This window comes from Nelumbo nucifera, chromosome 2, assembly GCF_055504915.1.
Source record: "Nelumbo nucifera cultivar China Antique chromosome 2, China Antique-T2T, whole genome shotgun sequence".
Lineage (NCBI taxonomy): Eukaryota > Viridiplantae > Streptophyta > Magnoliopsida > Proteales > Nelumbonaceae > Nelumbo > Nelumbo nucifera.
Genome location: NC_142650.1, coordinates 29,157,866 through 29,175,901, shown reverse-complemented (window position 1 = coordinate 29,175,901; position 18,036 = coordinate 29,157,866). Strand labels below are relative to the sequence as shown.

The 18,036-nt window shown below is 36.3% G+C and overlaps 1 protein-coding gene across 15 annotated transcripts; it reads left to right on the top strand.

Annotated features, from left to right (window-relative positions):
* The first annotated feature begins 6,562 nt into the window (after window positions 1-6,562).
* LOC104588592 (topless-related protein 1-like) lies at window positions 6,563-17,406 on the top strand. Of its 15 annotated transcripts, none has more exons than XM_010246586.3 (29): window positions 6,576-6,716; window positions 7,101-7,249; window positions 7,361-7,540; window positions 7,635-7,748; window positions 7,853-8,011; window positions 8,192-8,369; window positions 8,462-8,588; window positions 8,782-8,897; window positions 9,005-9,170; window positions 9,344-9,453; window positions 9,590-9,659; window positions 9,749-9,822; window positions 9,916-10,011; window positions 10,087-10,182; window positions 10,326-10,453; window positions 10,545-10,779; window positions 10,888-11,052; window positions 11,142-11,231; window positions 11,419-11,568; window positions 12,025-12,135; window positions 12,249-12,428; window positions 12,523-12,651; window positions 12,735-12,830; window positions 13,025-13,213; window positions 13,311-13,471; window positions 13,612-13,689; window positions 15,062-15,348; window positions 15,642-15,743; window positions 16,090-16,132. In XM_010246586.3, the coding sequence occupies exons 2-27, from the start codon at window positions 7,170-7,172 to the stop codon at window positions 15,270-15,272; spliced, it is 3,489 nt and encodes a 1,162-aa protein (XP_010244888.1). In that variant the 5' UTR covers window positions 6,576-6,716; window positions 7,101-7,169; the 3' UTR covers window positions 15,273-15,348; window positions 15,642-15,743; window positions 16,090-16,132. The 15 variants fall into 15 exon arrangements, with proteins under 15 accessions (XP_088755555.1, XP_010244892.1, XP_010244894.1 ...); XM_010246587.3 differs by lacking the exon at window positions 16,090-16,132 and adding an exon at window positions 15,841-15,910; XM_088899429.1 differs by lacking the exons at window positions 13,612-13,689; window positions 16,090-16,132 and adding an exon at window positions 15,841-16,018 and having other exon boundaries at window positions 6,563-6,716; window positions 8,462-8,585.
* Window positions 17,407-18,036: the final 630 nt, after the last annotated feature.

Below are 18,036 nucleotides of genomic sequence, written 5' to 3'. Positions count from 1 at the left end.
ATGTCTTTCTTGTTGCATAGATTTTTCTAAAAAAAAAACATACAAATTAAGTTAAATAAAAAAATAATTAAATAAATTAAGTAAATTAATTGCATAAAGTAAGTTAAGTGAAATTGACTTAATTAAGTTCAACCACCTAATAAGTACAATTAAGTATTAATTACTTAATTAAGTTATTGAATACTGTAAACGTTTACTCTTAATTTAAGTAATTAATTATCACTAATAATAGTTGTCGAAGTACTGTTAACAGCAATTAATAGAAATTTAGTTGATGGAGATTAACAAAAACATTACAGGTTTGTTTTGTTATGTTGCAAACTGATTGGTTTGAACTTTGAAATGAAAAGTTATTGTTTAATACAGTAAATTTACTAAATAAACAGTAATTAACAGTCGTGTGGGTTGGGTTGTTGGATATGCAAATGACCCAACCTACATGCTTTGTCTTTTTTTGACCCGCTAATCAATACATCCCAAAAGTGCCCAGGATTAGTTATAACCAATGCAACATATAGCCCACCGGTTGAACCTATTTGACTGGTGAAAATTTGTAAAATCAAAACTTCAAAAACAATTTTAGTTTTTAATTTTCACAAAGAATCATATTCAATGGAAGGTGGGGAATAAAAATGGACGCTAGTTCATCTTTTTTTTTTTGTGTGTGCTTATTTTACCTTGTTTGCAAATCCCCTCGCAAAGGGAAAGGAAGAAAATAAGGAAGTAATCGTAGTTTTTTTTTTTATGGTTTTTGAACCGCTGTTGATCCGGACAGTTGGCCCGTTTAGCTTGGAAACCATCCAGGCAATCAATTATGTTTTACCCTAAACCCAAAAATCATCCAAACAGTTGAACCGTTGTTGATCCCTAGTCAAAAATCATTGAATTGGTTAACAATCCGTTGACCTATTCAATGATTTTTAACTGTTATTTATTTTTTATTATCAGAATGAATCATCCATTTGAACCAAACGGTTAAATTGTCAACCCATAAACCAATAGTCAGAACATTTCCTGATGTTTTATAAAACTATTGATCTTTTTTTTTTTCCGGAATGAACCAACTGTCTTATAAATTTATTCTGGCTTAGATGAGTGGAGAGGTAGAGAATTCGGGGGATTTAAGTGGCAACGGCTCCTCATCGGCATCCTTGACCACAATGAGATGATGCATGAAGATCCCTCGGCAGAAAAGCAAAAAGAAATGTCTTGGTTGAGCAGAATGCCATTGATCGTGATCTTCTGCCAAACTCATCAAAACTATGCCGCTACTATTAATGCATGGGACTCTGATAACCGGACTCCCTTACATGTAGCTTCTTTCCATGGTTGGACTTGGATCGATGACGCCAAATGCCTTATTGAGTACGATGTCAATGTCAACGGCCTCGATTGTTAGCAACCTCTCTCTATTCACGCTATACTATGTGTTGTCATCTGCATGTGAATGAGCAATTTGATACGTTGATATAGAGAAAATCCACCAATGGCTGAGATTCAGGAGGTCTGATTGATAAAAACTTAGTATAAGAAGGAAGAGAACTTCCTCTGCCAAGTACCAAGTGAGAAAGTTCTTTAAAAGAATGCAACTGCTTCAATTAATGAAAATAGAAAACTCCAAAGCTGATGAGATGTATGTATCCTCATCTCTTTATCAATATATGTATATAGAAGCAAAAAAATAGGAAATAAAGTTAAAAATTAAAGATTCCACACCCAATAGGCCAAAAGTGGGAAATAGGGCTGGAGACACTTTTTCTATTGGTTGTTTAAAAAATGACATGAATTTAAAATACAAAAATTAAAAAAAAATGAAAAATTTTCTAAACTTTCTTCTTTTTCTTTTGCTTCCATATATATATATATAGGATTATCAAGGCTTTGCAAAGGAGCAAAAAAAAAAAGATCCAACAATCCTTAGCCACTAATGAAGGGTTTTACTAGGAAATTGGAAAAACTTGTAACCAATGAACCAGTAAAGTATCACAAAAGTGGTAATCAATCATTTTATATTTATCGAAATCCTTAGGATTCTTGATTGATCAAAGCCCTCTTGACATAAGATTTTTGTTTCTTATAACTCTTTAACTTTGCAAAAAAAAAAAAAAAAAAAAGATCTACTATAGATCCCAAAGAATTAAAAAAGGGTCATTTGGCCATTAAACTATGATGGAAATACCACTTCAAGGAAAAGGAAGACGATGTTAGAGGCATGGTCAATGGATCCATTAGACAATGAATAATAAAAGCATGCTTATGTAACATTTATCAAGTTTGAAGAGGCCATTTTAGTCTTAGGGTGTTAAAAAATCTATTAGTTAGAAAACAAATTTTATTAACCTTGAAATAAATTACTTCAAGGATTTCACTAAATCAGAATAATTAATTTAATAGTAAATAATTAACAACAATTAAGAGTAAATTATTAATTAAACATTAAATTGATATCATAATTGAGCCCTTAAACCAAATGCCTCTTATTTGATTGAAAGCGAAAAATAAATCCTTTCAATTATGATTTTGTCCTCATAATAAAATGGGTCAAATTAACAAACAGGGGTAAAAAGAGTCTAAGAAGCCATTAGAGACGCATTGATACTTCTTGAATGAACGAGTATAGTATAGGAAGGGTAACATACTAACATCACTCTCCCCTCTAGCCTGCATTTGTTTGTAATGCAATAAATATGTCTTCATGTGAATACAAATTTAAGCAATGAAACCGTGTACAAACTTGGTTCACACCGATAAATTTAGGTGTCTTGTGTGGTTGTATTAGATGCAAACACGAATCTCGATAGCTTGTTTTTCAGTACGGAGAAACAGTGGTTCAAGTCAGTTATATATCTTTATTAATGTTAGTAGAGATTCAAACAGAGTTGTTTATTTTCTTGTTAGTCATACTTGTGTAAAAGGGCCCCTTCTTGGTTGTCTAACTTGCTCCGATCTTCTGATGTATCATTGACTGGCTTTTAGTGATTATGATTAATAAAATACTTTGTCTGATTACCAATAAAATTTCAGTACAGATTTTGCTTTGCAATTTTTGAAAGCAAATTTTATCCTACTTTGCATAACAGTGAAAAAACTTTTAGGCTGAGTTTGGAAAGAGTACAAATGCAAATATGTAGAGTGCAAAACCTTATATTTTGTATTATTTTGCATGTATTTACTCTGTATATATTTGCATTTGTACTGTTTCCAAACTGAGCCTTAAGTACAAAAACGCACTCTCATTAAATACCTGCAAACCCAAACTGTGAGTGTAAATTCACTTTAGTTCTATATTTGCACTCTTACTAAATACAACTTTAGACTCAATTTGGAAAGAGTATAAATACGAATATGTACAGTATAAATACATTTAAAATAATACAAAAGACAAGGTTTTGCACTTTACATATTTGTATTTATACTCCTTTCAAACTGAGCCTTAGGCTCCGTTTGGAAGAAATACAGATGCAAATAAGTAGAGTGCAAAACCTTGTATTTTATATTATTTTGTATGCATTTATACTGTATATATTTGTACTTGTACACCTTCCAAACTGAGCCTTAAGGTTACAAATGACATTCATTTACTCAATTTGAATTTGATCAAGGGTAATCCAAATTGACTTAAATGTATATACTTATATATACTCAAATTTTGGCTGCATTTGGCATTCCTTATTTTAAGGACTTATCTTCTTTTTTGCAGTTAAAATACCTCTATAAACACGTAGTTTTGAACTGCAAAAGAAATATAAATCCTTAAAATAAGGAATACCAAATGCAACCTTATATTATACCTATTAGTAAAATTGATTTAAATGTAATATTTTTACCAAAAGAGTCATAAATTCAAGTTACCCATAAAGTTATTTTCAATTCCTTATTATTCATGATATGCAATATCAGTAATTTTATTTAATTCTATTAAGAACATATAATATTTCAATTTATTTTTCTAATGCTATTTAATATTCCCATTAGAATCGAAATTCGATTCCATAAATCAGATGGATAAGATTCGATTTCATTGTGAATTTTAATGCATCAAATTCGCGGCCCTGCTCTCCTACTTCTAGGACGACCAATTTTTTATCTCAGTCACAGTCGTATTTATTTCATTCCCACAGTAATTCAATGTTTTCAACGGTCTGCCTTAAATAAATAAACAATTTCTTAATAGCCACATCATCACGGTACGGGTCACCCAGGATCCAAAAACAACCCGTCAACTAAAGAATTCGATTTTTTGGGAAAATCGGACCTTACAAAACCAGATCACTACGAATCAAGCCCTCACATGAGGCCATGCTCATAGAATCAATGTGCGCTTTTGAATGCATGACATAAAAGTAGCCGACAAAACCAACAGAGTATTCCACCTGTAATGGAAAAGGTCAGTCTTCTGAAATGACGCTAGAATGGTGGTCACAAGGACCACAGCCTATCACTGTGGTCCTCCCTCTCATGCCCCTCATTATTTAATTTAATCCCATGTGTCACACGATTATCTTCACAAGCAACCAACCTACCTCCTGCCTGTGGTCCTTGAAGCACGATAACATTCTGTATCATAAGAAACGGCTAAACAACTAATACTCGTTTTGAGTCTTTTGACCACAATAAACCAATTATTATTATCCAAACAATTAAACGGAGAAAAATAAAACGATGATCCCATCAAGCGAAAAGTACTTTTCTAAGCCGTGATATACGTGCCAAACACGACTATTATAAAGTCCTTAATCCCGTCTTAATCAAATCATAATTATGATACATGCATACATATATAATATAGTCGTCGTCTTGGCCTTGGAGAACCCAACCCCCCGGTATCCGATAAGTCGACGAGTCACATCGTCCGAAATTATTGAGACCACGAGAAACTTGGTTCGTTCACTCTGAAAAAAAGATTCATTGTAACCCAGTAGACTTTGGCTCGCTAAAAGACACGCAACTCTGTAGACTTTGGGATTTGGACTTTTTCACTCCCATGTACAGCCATCTACGGTTCAATCGAACAGAGCTTAATTCGATTAAAAATAATTTTATATTCCAATTTTTCTATTTTCTTCTATGGGCTCAGTTGCACTAAATATTTGATAAATTAAAATTTGTCAAATGTTGATAAAAACCTATGTATTTCCATATATATATGATGTTGGAAAGATGTGATAAATATGGCTTTGATCAATCAAAACATCTCATGAATTTTAATCAAAACCTACTTAATTGGTTACCATCTTTATGATGCCGAATGATTGGTTTATGGGCTTGTGAAGTTTCCAACTGAACATTTTTGTTGGTTGAATTAATCAAACTTAGTCCCTTGATTTAACACTAATTAAATTGGAGCTCGAACTATTTGGTTATAATGGGTATAATTCAAATAGATTGTACCCGTACACCCATTAAAATGGTAATGAAATGGATCCTATGTGGACCGGATCCGATCAAACCCGGATCTTCATCCTAGATTAGAGGAAATGGTTTCGGATTCCATAACATGCATAGTTGCATACATTACGGGATCGGGCCTATGTTGAAAACTTGGAATATTTATCTTTTTCTCTGGATCCAAACCAGCTGAGTATGGGTATGGATCACGGGTGGGTTAGGGTTACGTACAGGGCGATACCCCAACAACCGTGTCGTGGACGGTGGGGCCCCGGGGCGGTGGCTGAAAAATGGCTAAAATGACGGGGCCCACGAAGAATGGTGAGGAAATTCCATCGCTGGTCGTGGGGATGCGGTCAGGTTAGTTTTCAGGTGGGGCCCACCTGAGAGTGGTGCAATGTCCCTGAGCCTTGGTGTACGGATCACTCTAGTGGTGGGACCCACGGAGTGAACGGTCTGGGAAGGAGTGAAGGGCAAGGGGATTAACGTTGTAGACTCGGAGCAATAAAAATGCAGTCCTTTCAATAGCAATAAAACGTGTGCACTTTCTTTTTTTCTTTTTTTTTTTTTAATTTTCCACAAAAAAATCGGATTCAGTCATTAAATTACTGTCGTAATAATTTGAGTACCGACAATTTGTATCGCGCCGATATATCGCGAGAATCCGAGAAGGTGATATTTTGCAAAACTCGAGATGTGTCATTATCTTGTTGCCGAAACGAAAAGTCCGGATCACGTTATACTATTTCTACCATAAACAGGCAGTGGCAAATCTCGTAATTTGCAAGTTTCGTTTGACCGAAATTGGTAAAAATTCGTCCATCTGGTTTTTGTCGTTTATTCGGGGAGATCTGAAAAACGAGAGACTAACTTCAGTTTCTCTCTCTCCCGAAGATTTTCTCTCTCTCTCTCTCTCATGCAATCACTCACATTTACCCCACTCTCTCTTCAGTCTTTCTTTAAAGCTTTAAGGACAGCTGTCTGTTCAAGATTCCGCGCCGATAAAGTCGACAAAACGTAGCCGGCTCTGCGGGGCCCATTTATCACTGGACTTATAAAAGTATGCTTACTTATCAGATCTGATCTGTTAATCTACTTATCAAAAATAAGCAAGTCGGCTTATCTTCTGTTCCTGTCGCCTCTCTCTCACCTCCCCTATAAATTCTCTTATCCTGCGAGTTCATGTCGTATTTTTTTTCCTCCTCTGAGAAAAAGAAAGAAAGAGAAGTGGAGAGAGAAAGGAGAGTTGTTCGAGTTCGTCGTCTCTCCTCTCTCTACCGTGTGGTTTGTTGCTCGTCTTCATCGATCTATGGTTTTTCGTTCTTGAGGTAAGCTTCCGGTAGCTCTCGTTCTGCTCGAATCTTCGCCTTTAAAGTTGGCTTTTTCTTTTATCTTGACCTTGCTTTTTTCATTTCCCCCCTCCTTTTTCTCTGCATCTTCGATTCCAATACTCTAAAGCTGCTTTTGTTTTCCCCGATTGTTGAAAACCCTAATTTTGCATCTGAGTTTCATGGTTTGAGTTACTTAGTTCGGCGATTCTCAATTTGATTGAAGATATGATGGAAAAGGGGCTTTTTTTTCGCATGTTTTGGGGAATATTAGTCGAAGCTTCTGGTCTTAGTTTGACTCTGGATGCGTGAATGCTTGTTTTGTTGGTTTTAGTTTCGATAATTGGAAGAGAGGACTCTGAGTTGTTTGTGATTTTTTTGCAGAAGATCTGTAGCTGTTTCGTCGGATTTCGGTTTATTTGAAGTGTCTGGAGAAGCAGGGAGGCCGTTGCGATGTCGTCTCTCAGTAGAGAGCTCGTCTTTTTGATATTGCAGTTTCTGGATGAGGAAAAATTCAAGGAGACCGTTCACAAGTATTTTTTTTTTTTGCTTATGAAAAATTTCTTCTTTGACATTTTTTAAGGTCAACTCCTTTTCTCTTGCTTATGTAATTCGGTCTTGTTGAATGTGTTTCTTTTCAACAGACTTGAACAGGAATCGGGTTTCTTCTTTAACATGAAGTATTTCGAAGATGAAGTTCATAATGGAAATTGGGATGAGGTTGAGCGGTATCTTTCGGGTTTCACCAAAGTGGATGACAACCGGTATTCAATGAAGATATTCTTTGAAATTAGGAAGCAGAAATACCTTGAGGCATTGGATAAGTAAGTTTATTAATTTTAAAGGTTCTGTTTTTGTCATGCAAATATTACTTTCTGATTTTTTATGTGAAGTCATATTTTCCTTTCCTTTTTCAAGGCATGATCGCGCCAAAGCTGTAGATATTCTTGTAAAGGATCTGAAGGTTTTTGCTTCTTTTAATGAAGAGCTGTTCAAAGAAATCACACAGCTATTAACATTAGAGAATTTTAGGTATTTATTTTCTCATATTGATCATTCTAGTTTTCACCTTAATTTGGTTATTTAGATATTATACTAATACTAATGGGATTTTCATATTTCTATGATCTTTACAGGGAAAATGAGCAACTCTCCAAATATGGAGATACAAAGTCTGCTAGAACAATCATGTTGGTTGAGCTAAAGAAGCTTATTGAAGCTAATCCTCTATTCCGTGACAAATTGCAGTTTCCTAGTCTCAAAAACTCAAGGCTAAGAACCCTCATTAACCAAAGGTAATTTCTGTGCCATTTTTTGTTGCTTTAATCTTTATATATTAAGGCTGTTTTGACAGTGAAAATAATTGTGCATTTCATGTTGACAATGACTTACTTGTATGGGTTTTTGTGAAACATGTGCCATGGTAAATAGTAACTTTCTTATGCTTGAATAACTGATCTGGGCATGCATTGCAGCTTGAATTGGCAGCATCAACTTTGTAAAAACCCAAGGCCTAACCCAGATATAAAAACACTTTTTGTTGACCATACTTGTGGTCAACCAAATGGTGCACGCGCCCCTTCACCTGCAAACAATCCTCTTCTAGGATCTATACCAAAAGCTGGAGGCTTTCCTCCATTGGGTGGACATGCGGTGGGTAACCTCTTAGCTTTGTTAGTCATGAAACCATATTGTTTATCAGTTGTATTTAATTTTCTTACAATCCTCTAAATGTTCGTTTTCAGCCTTTTCAACCTGCTCCAGCACCAGTTCCGACCCCACTTGCTGGTTGGATGTCTAATCCATCTAATGTAACTCATCCAGCAGTTTCTGGAGGACCGATTGGCCTCGGTGCTCCTACAAATCCAGGTAGTAGTCTTAATTCTTAAGTAATGCATGCAGTATGTCTTTGAATTATCATCTTAGTATGGTGAACTAATATGTAGGACTAGTGTGGCCCTAGACAGAGTGGGCAAAATTAATGAAGCCAAGCCCAAATGGCTTACTTGAGTTAATATTTTTTTTGACTTTAACATTTTTCCTTTTTCCTCATTATCTATTGCAGCTGCTATTTTGAAGCATCCTAGGACTCCCCCAACTAATAATCCTGCTGTCGATTATTCATCAGGGGATCCTGATCATGTATCTAAAAGAACAAGACCCATGGGAATTTCTGATGAGGTAGACTAGATTTACTCTTGCTAGGCCTACCCTTACATTTTTAAAGTGTTGGCTTTTAACTTGGATTTTTGTGATATCTATAACTCCCATCTTTACAATTTGTGTAGGTTAATCTGCCTGTTAATATATTGCCGGTAACTTATCCTGGTCAGAGCCACAGTCAGGCTTTTAATACACCAGATGACTTGCCTAAGACTGTTGCACGGACATTGACACAGGGGTCATGCCCAATGAGCATGGACTTCCATCCTGTTCAACAAACATTACTTCTGGGTTAGCTTCTTGTGCACTGATGTCCTTTACCATTCTACTTTAAATTTATACTTTAATCATTCCTTATGTTTTCTTTCTTTAAGAATTGTTTATTTCTTAAATAATATGACATTTTTTATAAATTTATAAATTTGACCTAGTAGCTGTTGACTTCTAATTACATTGCATTTCAGTTGGTACCAATGTTGGGGACATTGGACTCTGGGAAATTGGTTCTAGGGAGAGGTTGGTTCTAAGAAACTTCAAGGTTTGGGATCTTGGAGCATGTTCAATGCCTCTTCAGGTGTGTTCTCTTCTTATCTGTGCTCTGCATTATTATATGAGGAGGAGAATCATTTTTTTAGGTTATATGATGTGCTCCCAGTTTTATCTAACAATAGAGTTATCTAACATCTAAGTCAATTTTACATGGAACTCAGGCAGCTTTAGTTAAAGATCCTGGTGTATCTGTTAACCGTATAACATGGAGCCCAGATGGTTGTTTGTTTGGTAAGTTTATATATATTTCTTCAACTACAGGTCTAAATCCATTAACTGTATTTTTGCTGATGAATTTTATAATTGTGCTCTTTACACAGGAGTTGCATACTCAAGACACATTGTGCAAATATATTCTTACCATGGTGGTGATGATGTGCGGCAGCACCTAGAGGTATGAGTTGCACCTGTTTCATTTCAAGTAGTGATTCATTATCTTTGATGTCCTTTTGAGTGGTTTTCTTATAACACTGATTTTGATGCATAGATTGATGCGCATGTTGGTGGTGTAAATGATCTGGCATTCTCTCACCCTAATAAACAACTATGTGTTATAACTTGTGGTGATGACAAGACAATTAAGGTGAGTTACTGATGTGAGACAATTTCTAATAAATAGAGAATATCGAAAGTTATGTTAATACTTTCATAATTTTAGGTGTGGGATGCAGCTACTGGTGCAAAACAGTATACTTTTGAAGGTCATGATGCTCCTGTTTTTTCTGTATGCCCTCACTACAAGGAAAACATCCAGGTAACAACTCTTTCAGTCCTATTCTTTTGCCCTCTATGTTACTACATTTTGGAGCATAGAATATTTCCTCTTTCTTCATATGCAGCCAGTGGCATCAATCTGCTTTTCTCCTAACATTTTCTTCTTTTGCTTTCATGCATTAGTTTATCTTTTCAACAGCATTGGATGGAAAGATAAAAGCATGGCTGTATGATAATTTGGGTTCTAGGGTGGACTACGAAGCTCCTGGTCATTGGTGTACAACAATGGCTTATAGTGCTGATGGGACAAGGTTGCTTTACTGGATATGTTCCTTCCATCCTTGCATTCACCATCTTTGCAGATGTAATGGCATGCTGATCTTTTTGTTTGACATTTTGTAGGCTCTTTTCATGTGGAACCAGTAAAGAAGGTGAGTCGTACATTGTTGAATGGAATGAAAGTGAAGGGGCAGTAAAGAGAACCTATCAAGGATTTAGGAAACGTTCCATGGGTGTTGTTCAATTTGATACAACTAGGAACCGATATTTGGCTGCTGGTGATGAATTTTCCATCAAATTTTGGGATATGGATAATGTTAATCTTTTGACAACTATTGATGCTGATGGAGGTCTACAAGTAAGTTCTTAAAGAGTTCTCCCCCCTCCTCCCCCCTATTGTGATTAAAATGGTGAAGAAAAGGGAAACATGGTCTAAGTTGTGCACTTTTGCCTCTTTTTTCTAAAGGCAAGTCCACGTATCCGCTTCAACAAGGAGGGCACGTTATTGGCTGTTTCTACGAATGACAATGGAATTAAAATCTTGGCAAATGCTGATGGATTGCGGTTATTACGAACATTTGAAAATCGTTCTTTTGATGGCCCTAGAGTTGTATCTGAAACTGTAACAAAGGTTAGCTTATCATGCAACTTTTTCTGATGTTTCGCCTCTTGTTGAAAATTGATCTCTGCTTAATAAATAATACTTGTTACTTCAAGCAGCCTACAATTAGCCAGATTACAGCTGTTACAGCTGCAAGTGCTACTGGACATGCAGATAGAGGTGCCTCTGTGGTTGCTATTACTGCAATGGTGTGTGACAGATTTTTGTTTTCATTTCTCAGTATATCTCCATACCAAGGCATCATTTCTTGAGGCTTAGTGCTTCTATTCCATGTTTTTATCATTATTTCTTCAATTAAGTAGACCTTTGTGCCAGAATGTTTAAGATATTTTAGAAGCTAATTCTCTGAAGTAACATAACAATTGATTTTGCTAGAATGGGGATGCACGGAACTTGGGAGATGTAAAACCTAGAATAACTGAAGATGTCAATGAAAAATCAAAGATTTGGAAGCTTACTGAAATTAGTGAACAGGCTCAGTGTCGATCTTCGAGGCTTCCTGATAATAACTTGAGAACAAACAAGGTATGGTTTTTCAACCATCACTAGCATTTCTGTGCAGATGATGTTATTTTCTTATATTTAAATGAACGGGTTATCTTTCATGGAGAAATTTGCTGACTATTATGTATGTGATACTTGTGAAATATGATCTTGTACTGTCTATACTATTTCAACATTTCTTTGATGTTGTGAATCGTTTCTTGCTAAGAAAAAAGTCAATCAAATCATTGTCTTCTGGTGTGTAGCTCCACAAAGCAATATATGCTATATTATAAATGTTGTACTACATGAGACGCGTGTATTAGTTTAGTGTTTTAGTTGAAAACAGTATACTGCTCTTTTTTTTTCCAAGAAAAAAAAACCATCCACTTGGGATACTGCACCTCTTACTTTTGAGCTACTAGATCTTGAAGGCCTAACATTTCCAATTAAAAAGAAAAGGGGATTATCACAAGCTTCTTTTTATGATTTTTGCAGATATCAAGGTTGATTTACACTAATTCTGGCACTGCCATTTTGGCATTAGCATCAAATGCCATTCATCTACTTTGGAAATGGCAGCGAAATGAGCGTAATTCAACTGGCAAGGTAAATGGCAAATGTCAATTATCAGCCATAATGGAAAATTGATATATTTTAAGTCATCCTCATGCCCTCTTGAGGTTGGAAAATGGATTATGAATAGATGTTTCATTGTGCAGGCTACAGCCAGTGTTGCTCCTCAGTTATGGCAACCATCAAGTGGTATACTAATGACCAATGACATAGTTGATACCAATCCTGAAGATGCTGTTCCCTGTTTTGCTTTGTCCAAGAATGATTCTTACGTTATGTCTGCATCAGGAGGAAAAATTTCCCTGTTTAACATGATGACCTTTAAGGTGATTTATGGGCAATAGAATTAAATGTTTGCGTATGGTTTTACTTGATGTTTGGGGTCAACTGACTTATTCAACTTTTGTATGACAAGCTCAGACAATGACAACATTCATGCCTCCACCACCTGCAGCAACATTTCTTGCTTTTCATCCTCAAGATAACAATATAATTGCTATTGGCATGGATGACTCTACAATACAAATATATAATGTCCGAGTAGATGAGGTATGGTACATTGCTGGAAAACTATCTAAGCCACTATAGGCCAAGAATCAGCACTCGAAACTGGTCTCTCTTTTTTCATGTAGGTCAAAAGCAAGCTTAAAGGGCACACCAAAAGAATCACTGGTCTTGCCTTTTCTCATGTTTTGAATGTACTAGTTTCATCTGGAGCTGATGCTCAGGTTAGATTCTAATCCTTCAATTAATTTATATGCACTATGGACAACCATTTAACTTATAGTTTTACTTATTTTTATTATCTCCTTTGAATATGTTCTATATCAGTTAATTATTTTCCTGATTTAACTGCCCCTCTAAGCATTTCTTAAGAGCTGTTATTTAGAGGTTAAATTTCTGATTATATTTATTGCAACAGCTGTGTGTGTGGAACTCTGAAGGATGGGAAAAGCAGAAAAGCAGATTCTTGCAGATACCAGCTGGAAGAACACCAACAGCTTTGTCAGACACACGAGTGCAGTTTCACCAAGATCAAATACACTTCCTGGTTGTCCATGAGACACAGCTTGCCATATATGAAACAATAAAACTAGAGATTGTGAAGCAGGTGGGTTCAACTCAAAATGAAAAAAAAAAAAAGAATATTGTAGAAGTATTGAATGATTCTTTAACTTTTTGACACTTGTTTTTTATGTTTTTTGCAGTGGGTTCCAACTACTGCACCAATCTCCCATGCAACATTCTCATGTGATAGCCAGTTAATATATGCCAGCTTTTTGGATGCAACTGTGTGCATATTTAGTGCAACAAATCTCCGATTACGATGTCGGATTAACCCAACAGCTTATCTTCCAGTTAATGTCAGGTATTCTAGATATCCTTATCCCAAATGCAGTTCCTCAAAATATTGTAGGCTGTGTAAATCTTCAGGGTTGACTAGCTGACAAACTATAAATCAATACCAATTGTTTAAGTAGTGTACTTATGTCCATCTGATATGTATAGGGGCTTTTGTAGCAAATTGGAAATGCAACTTGGAATATTTATTATGGGCAACGCCAACCTTTCCGCTATCAAGAGGAGGTTAACATCTCCATTTTTCTTGGAAAAAAGTTGCTCTATTTAATGTGTAACAGAAACTCAGGAATAGGTTGTTTTATAACTTTATATAGGTTTTCTTCCATTCTTTCATTTTTGTTTTCTCACAAATTGAAATGGCAGCCAGAAAAACTGTCCCTCTCTCTCTCATTCAGTCACTCATTCTGTCTGCTAGTGATAAACAAATTAAAAATGTAAGTAATAGCAATAAAGAGCTTAAAGACCTGAGGAAAGGAATTTCTTTATAATAAATGAAAATCTGCACTGCTCTGGATCCTTGGAAATTTACTTGCTGCTAGGACAACAGCTTTATGCCACCATTCCAATCAATCCCAGAATGCAACTTCAGCCACTGGAGCATGGAAGGAATGGTCTTATGGAAGAATAGAAAGATAAGTGCTAAGTCTTCAAGCAAGAGCTGGACAAGTGGTTCTGTGGAAGAATAGAAGAATAAAAATGAAGATCCTGGGCTTCAAACAAAGACTTTTATGGAGAAGGATCCACAAGATTGCAGGGATGACCATTACAAGCTAAACTTCATCTCTGGGTTGAAAGTTCCTTTAATGGTGCCACTGTTAACAAATAGTGTCAGCTTTTAGAAAATTTAGATAGGTTTGCAGGGGAAAAAGAATAAAATATAACCTTGTGCTTCTATCTTTCAACAAGCAAAAACAATTTCAAGACAGAAGTCAAAGAGGAAGGGTGAGGACAGAGAAGGAAGGGGAAAGACTTAAGTGCCTCTTGTTTTTCTTAGATAGTAAGTAACGTGTAATTTTCTCCAAAAGAATACTAGGACAATGATCGTCTCTTCTTTTAGGATGGAAGGTTAGGTTTCCCTTTATTTGTTAATTATAATTAATTATTGTTATTGTTATTGTTAGGGGGTGGAACTTTGATCTTTTCAGAAAAGAGGGGATTGCTCCTTTTGACAGTCGATTACAAAACCACATAACCTGTATTTAAGAGAATCTTAAACTTCTCATAATAATACTTTCTGGTAAGAACTCGTGATAACATGGGTGATGTGACATTGAGATTGCTGTTCCAAGGAGTATTACCTCTTTTTAAAAGGAGTTGTGGTGAATTCATTGTGGGGGATGATGCATCATTGTAATTTGCATAGTTCAAATGCATGCATTATCCTCTGATGCTTTTTTTCAGATTTATTTACTGATTAGATTTTGCTGAGAACTTGAGTTTTCAGATTTTTGCCAAGTAGGTTTCCTGCTTGTATGTTAATAATCCACTACCAATAAAAAGAAGTTTAGGAAATCATTAATACAAACCTCAAGCAGCACAACCATTTTCTAAAATTCCGGATTTGTCAGTGTAACTAATTCTTGTAATTGGGTTGCAGCCCAAATGTATATCCACTTGTAATTGCGGCCCATCCATCAGAAGCAAACCAATTTGCATTGGGACTAACAGATGGTGGAGTCCATGTCTTTGAGCCCTTGGAATCCGAAGGAAAATGGGGTGTGCCACCGCCTGTTGAGAATGGGTCAGCTAGCAGCATGCCCACAGCAACTGCAGTTGGAGCTTCCGGTTCAGATCAACAGCAGAGATGATGGAGGTTCCACGGCACCAAGTTCTTTTATTTGTGTAGCTTAGATGACATTTGACCTTTTTTAACTGCAACTTTGGGTATGCTCCCTGATCTGTATATTTCTTTAGATTGTGCATGTTCCAAGGTTTTAAGTATCAATACGCATTGCATTGCATCAGTTTCAACTGAGAGTAGGGATTTTAACAGTCCATCCTAATAAACCCATTTGTAAATATCAAACTGAAGAGAAAATTTTAATAGGAGTATCAACTAATAGAAACCCATGATATGCTATCTTTTTATTGTGCTATTAATATTTTAAACCTTGGTACGTTCAAGAATTGATTGTCAATATTCATGTATTTATTCATTATTATTTTTTTGGGTGCAGCTTGAGGTTCAGGATAATTTACTCGAGAATGGATAGATAGAAAGCATAGACTCAACGTATAGGATAAAGGTTGGCATAAAGCTATATGTGGCAGTAGTGATGGTAAAGTCACTTCTATTTCTTTCTTTCTTTTTTTGAGAAGTTTCTTTTTTTTTGTTATTATCCTTATTTTATTTATTATTTTTCTTTGACATCAAAGGATACTTGGATAGTGACGGTGGACGTTGTTTTATGTATCAAATTGCAATGTAGTCTGTAATTTTCTGTTACCGACAGTCTTCAACCCCAGGCACATTTGGGTAGAAGAAACACAAAAAGATTTTCTGGAAGCTAACCGATTAATGTTGAAGTGCTTTAGAAAATCAGTTTCTCTTGAATGAATTTTGCCACTAGTGTAGATGTGATTGATTGAATGGCTTAACAAACATCAACCTTTATTTGTTGTTAGCATCTTCCATCTGGGTCTGAACTCCGGAGTCTTTTAAGCTAAAGCAGGAGTGCAACATTGGACGGACATAACAAGCTTGTCTGCAAGAATGTTTATGGGACTTTGCCAACCTCAGTACACGCTACTTGTAAACCTGGATCAGCCTGGCTGTGCAAAATTGGGAACTCCCTGTGATTATTTGGTAACCTGGTTGATCCAGAGAATTTAGTTGCCCGGCAAATGTTTGCTATATCTACCTACCACAACGTGTAAATTTTTTTGTTAAGCTGAGAATAAAGATACATCATACATGGTGTCTGGTGAGGGGACTGAAGGTGAAGCCAAAAGGCTGCTGCGTATGCTTTAGCTTTAATGCCCCACTTGGGAGGGCTTCTGGCTTTGTGAGGACTGAGGCGGCCTTTCACGCAACGGCATCTGGCTTTGTGTAGTCAGTAGTGAACCCCACCTGGACAGCCCGTAAGCCAAGCCATGTTTGGTGAAAACCCCGGAGAGCCCAAAATTACTATACTGAAGCCTTCTTGTGGCTTCTCCAACCAATCTCAGTTCAGACCTCCCAAACGAGCCTTATGGATGCATGAATATGAATACTAAATTTGAACGCCAGTATCCTCAAACTCAGAACTCAAAAGGATGTCTTTAAGATCCAGCAAATATATCTTTTTCATGTAAATCTAAATCTGGGCATGTGGCTTAGGGGCGAGTTCATCTCTGCATATGAGCCAGAGACACCTTCCGCAATCTAATCTGGGCATGTGGCTTGATAGTTATAAACGCTTTAAGTCTGATGGTACACCAGCATACATTGATGATTGATCTCACACCATGCGCATTAACGATGCTGATTAAGACCTGTGATGAGACGGAATTCAGTAAAAGGACCAATCGACCAGACCAGAAGAAGGCACGGCAATAGAAGAAGACGCCGAGCTTCTATTTATGAAACTATGACACATTGACATCCCAGGCCCAAGCATAGAATTAGTGATGATTTGAGGGACTGAACTAGTCCACAAGGAAGAACAGGAGTCAACTGTTAATGTTGTTCGGATTATCTATTTTTGCAGAGGGCCGGGGCTGTCTTTACCAGACGTGATGCATCTTTATGAGAAGACACTACACAGAGCAGAATCCGGAATCCACTAATCCACTGCTTGTCTGAACAATGGCGACAATCATCGATACGCTAACCTTACATTACAAGTCAGAATGGGAGCTCATTGAGGATCTCTCAAGTCTCATCCTCCAGCTCAGAAGCATGTAGCATCATCAATAGATTATAAGATCAAAGTAGTTTTTCTAAAAGTTTGGTCTCAACAACTTGGTTTTTCAGAGGAACACACCACGAGTAATGTAATGCTCATGTTGTAAGGCATGGAAAACCAGAAACTGGTAGGCATTCCGAGTCCCAGTTAAATGACAGTTTTCATGAGGGCTAATCACCCGGTTCACCAGTAAAACCGTGACCCATTGACCATTCTAGTTTTTACTTCGGGTAAAAGACTTGGGCAATGTTTGGAACCAATGCTATTTTCTGAGGGGTATTTTTTGAGAAAAGGGTGCTGCATTGATATGCCATTTTCTCAGGAAATAATTTTTTTTCCCTGTTTGGGACCATTTCTGGTTGCTGCTGCTGCCACATTGGCATTTTTCAGTACCATGTCATCATACTGTTGCTAGCAATAGTAAAAAAATGAGAGAACACCAAAAAGGGCATCTCTCATACTACACCTTTCCTGATTTCCAATTTGCGGTTTGAGAAAACATTTTCGGAAAAATGCATAACTAAGCAAAACATGATCTGAGAAAATGGATTTCCACATGGCGCTGATGTGGTGCCGTTTTTCAAGAAAACAGCATTGGTTACAACTTATAAACACCTAATTAATTAAACATATCCTGAGTTTTCTTAAATCAACTTATTTTTGTCACCCTTAATTAACTTAAACA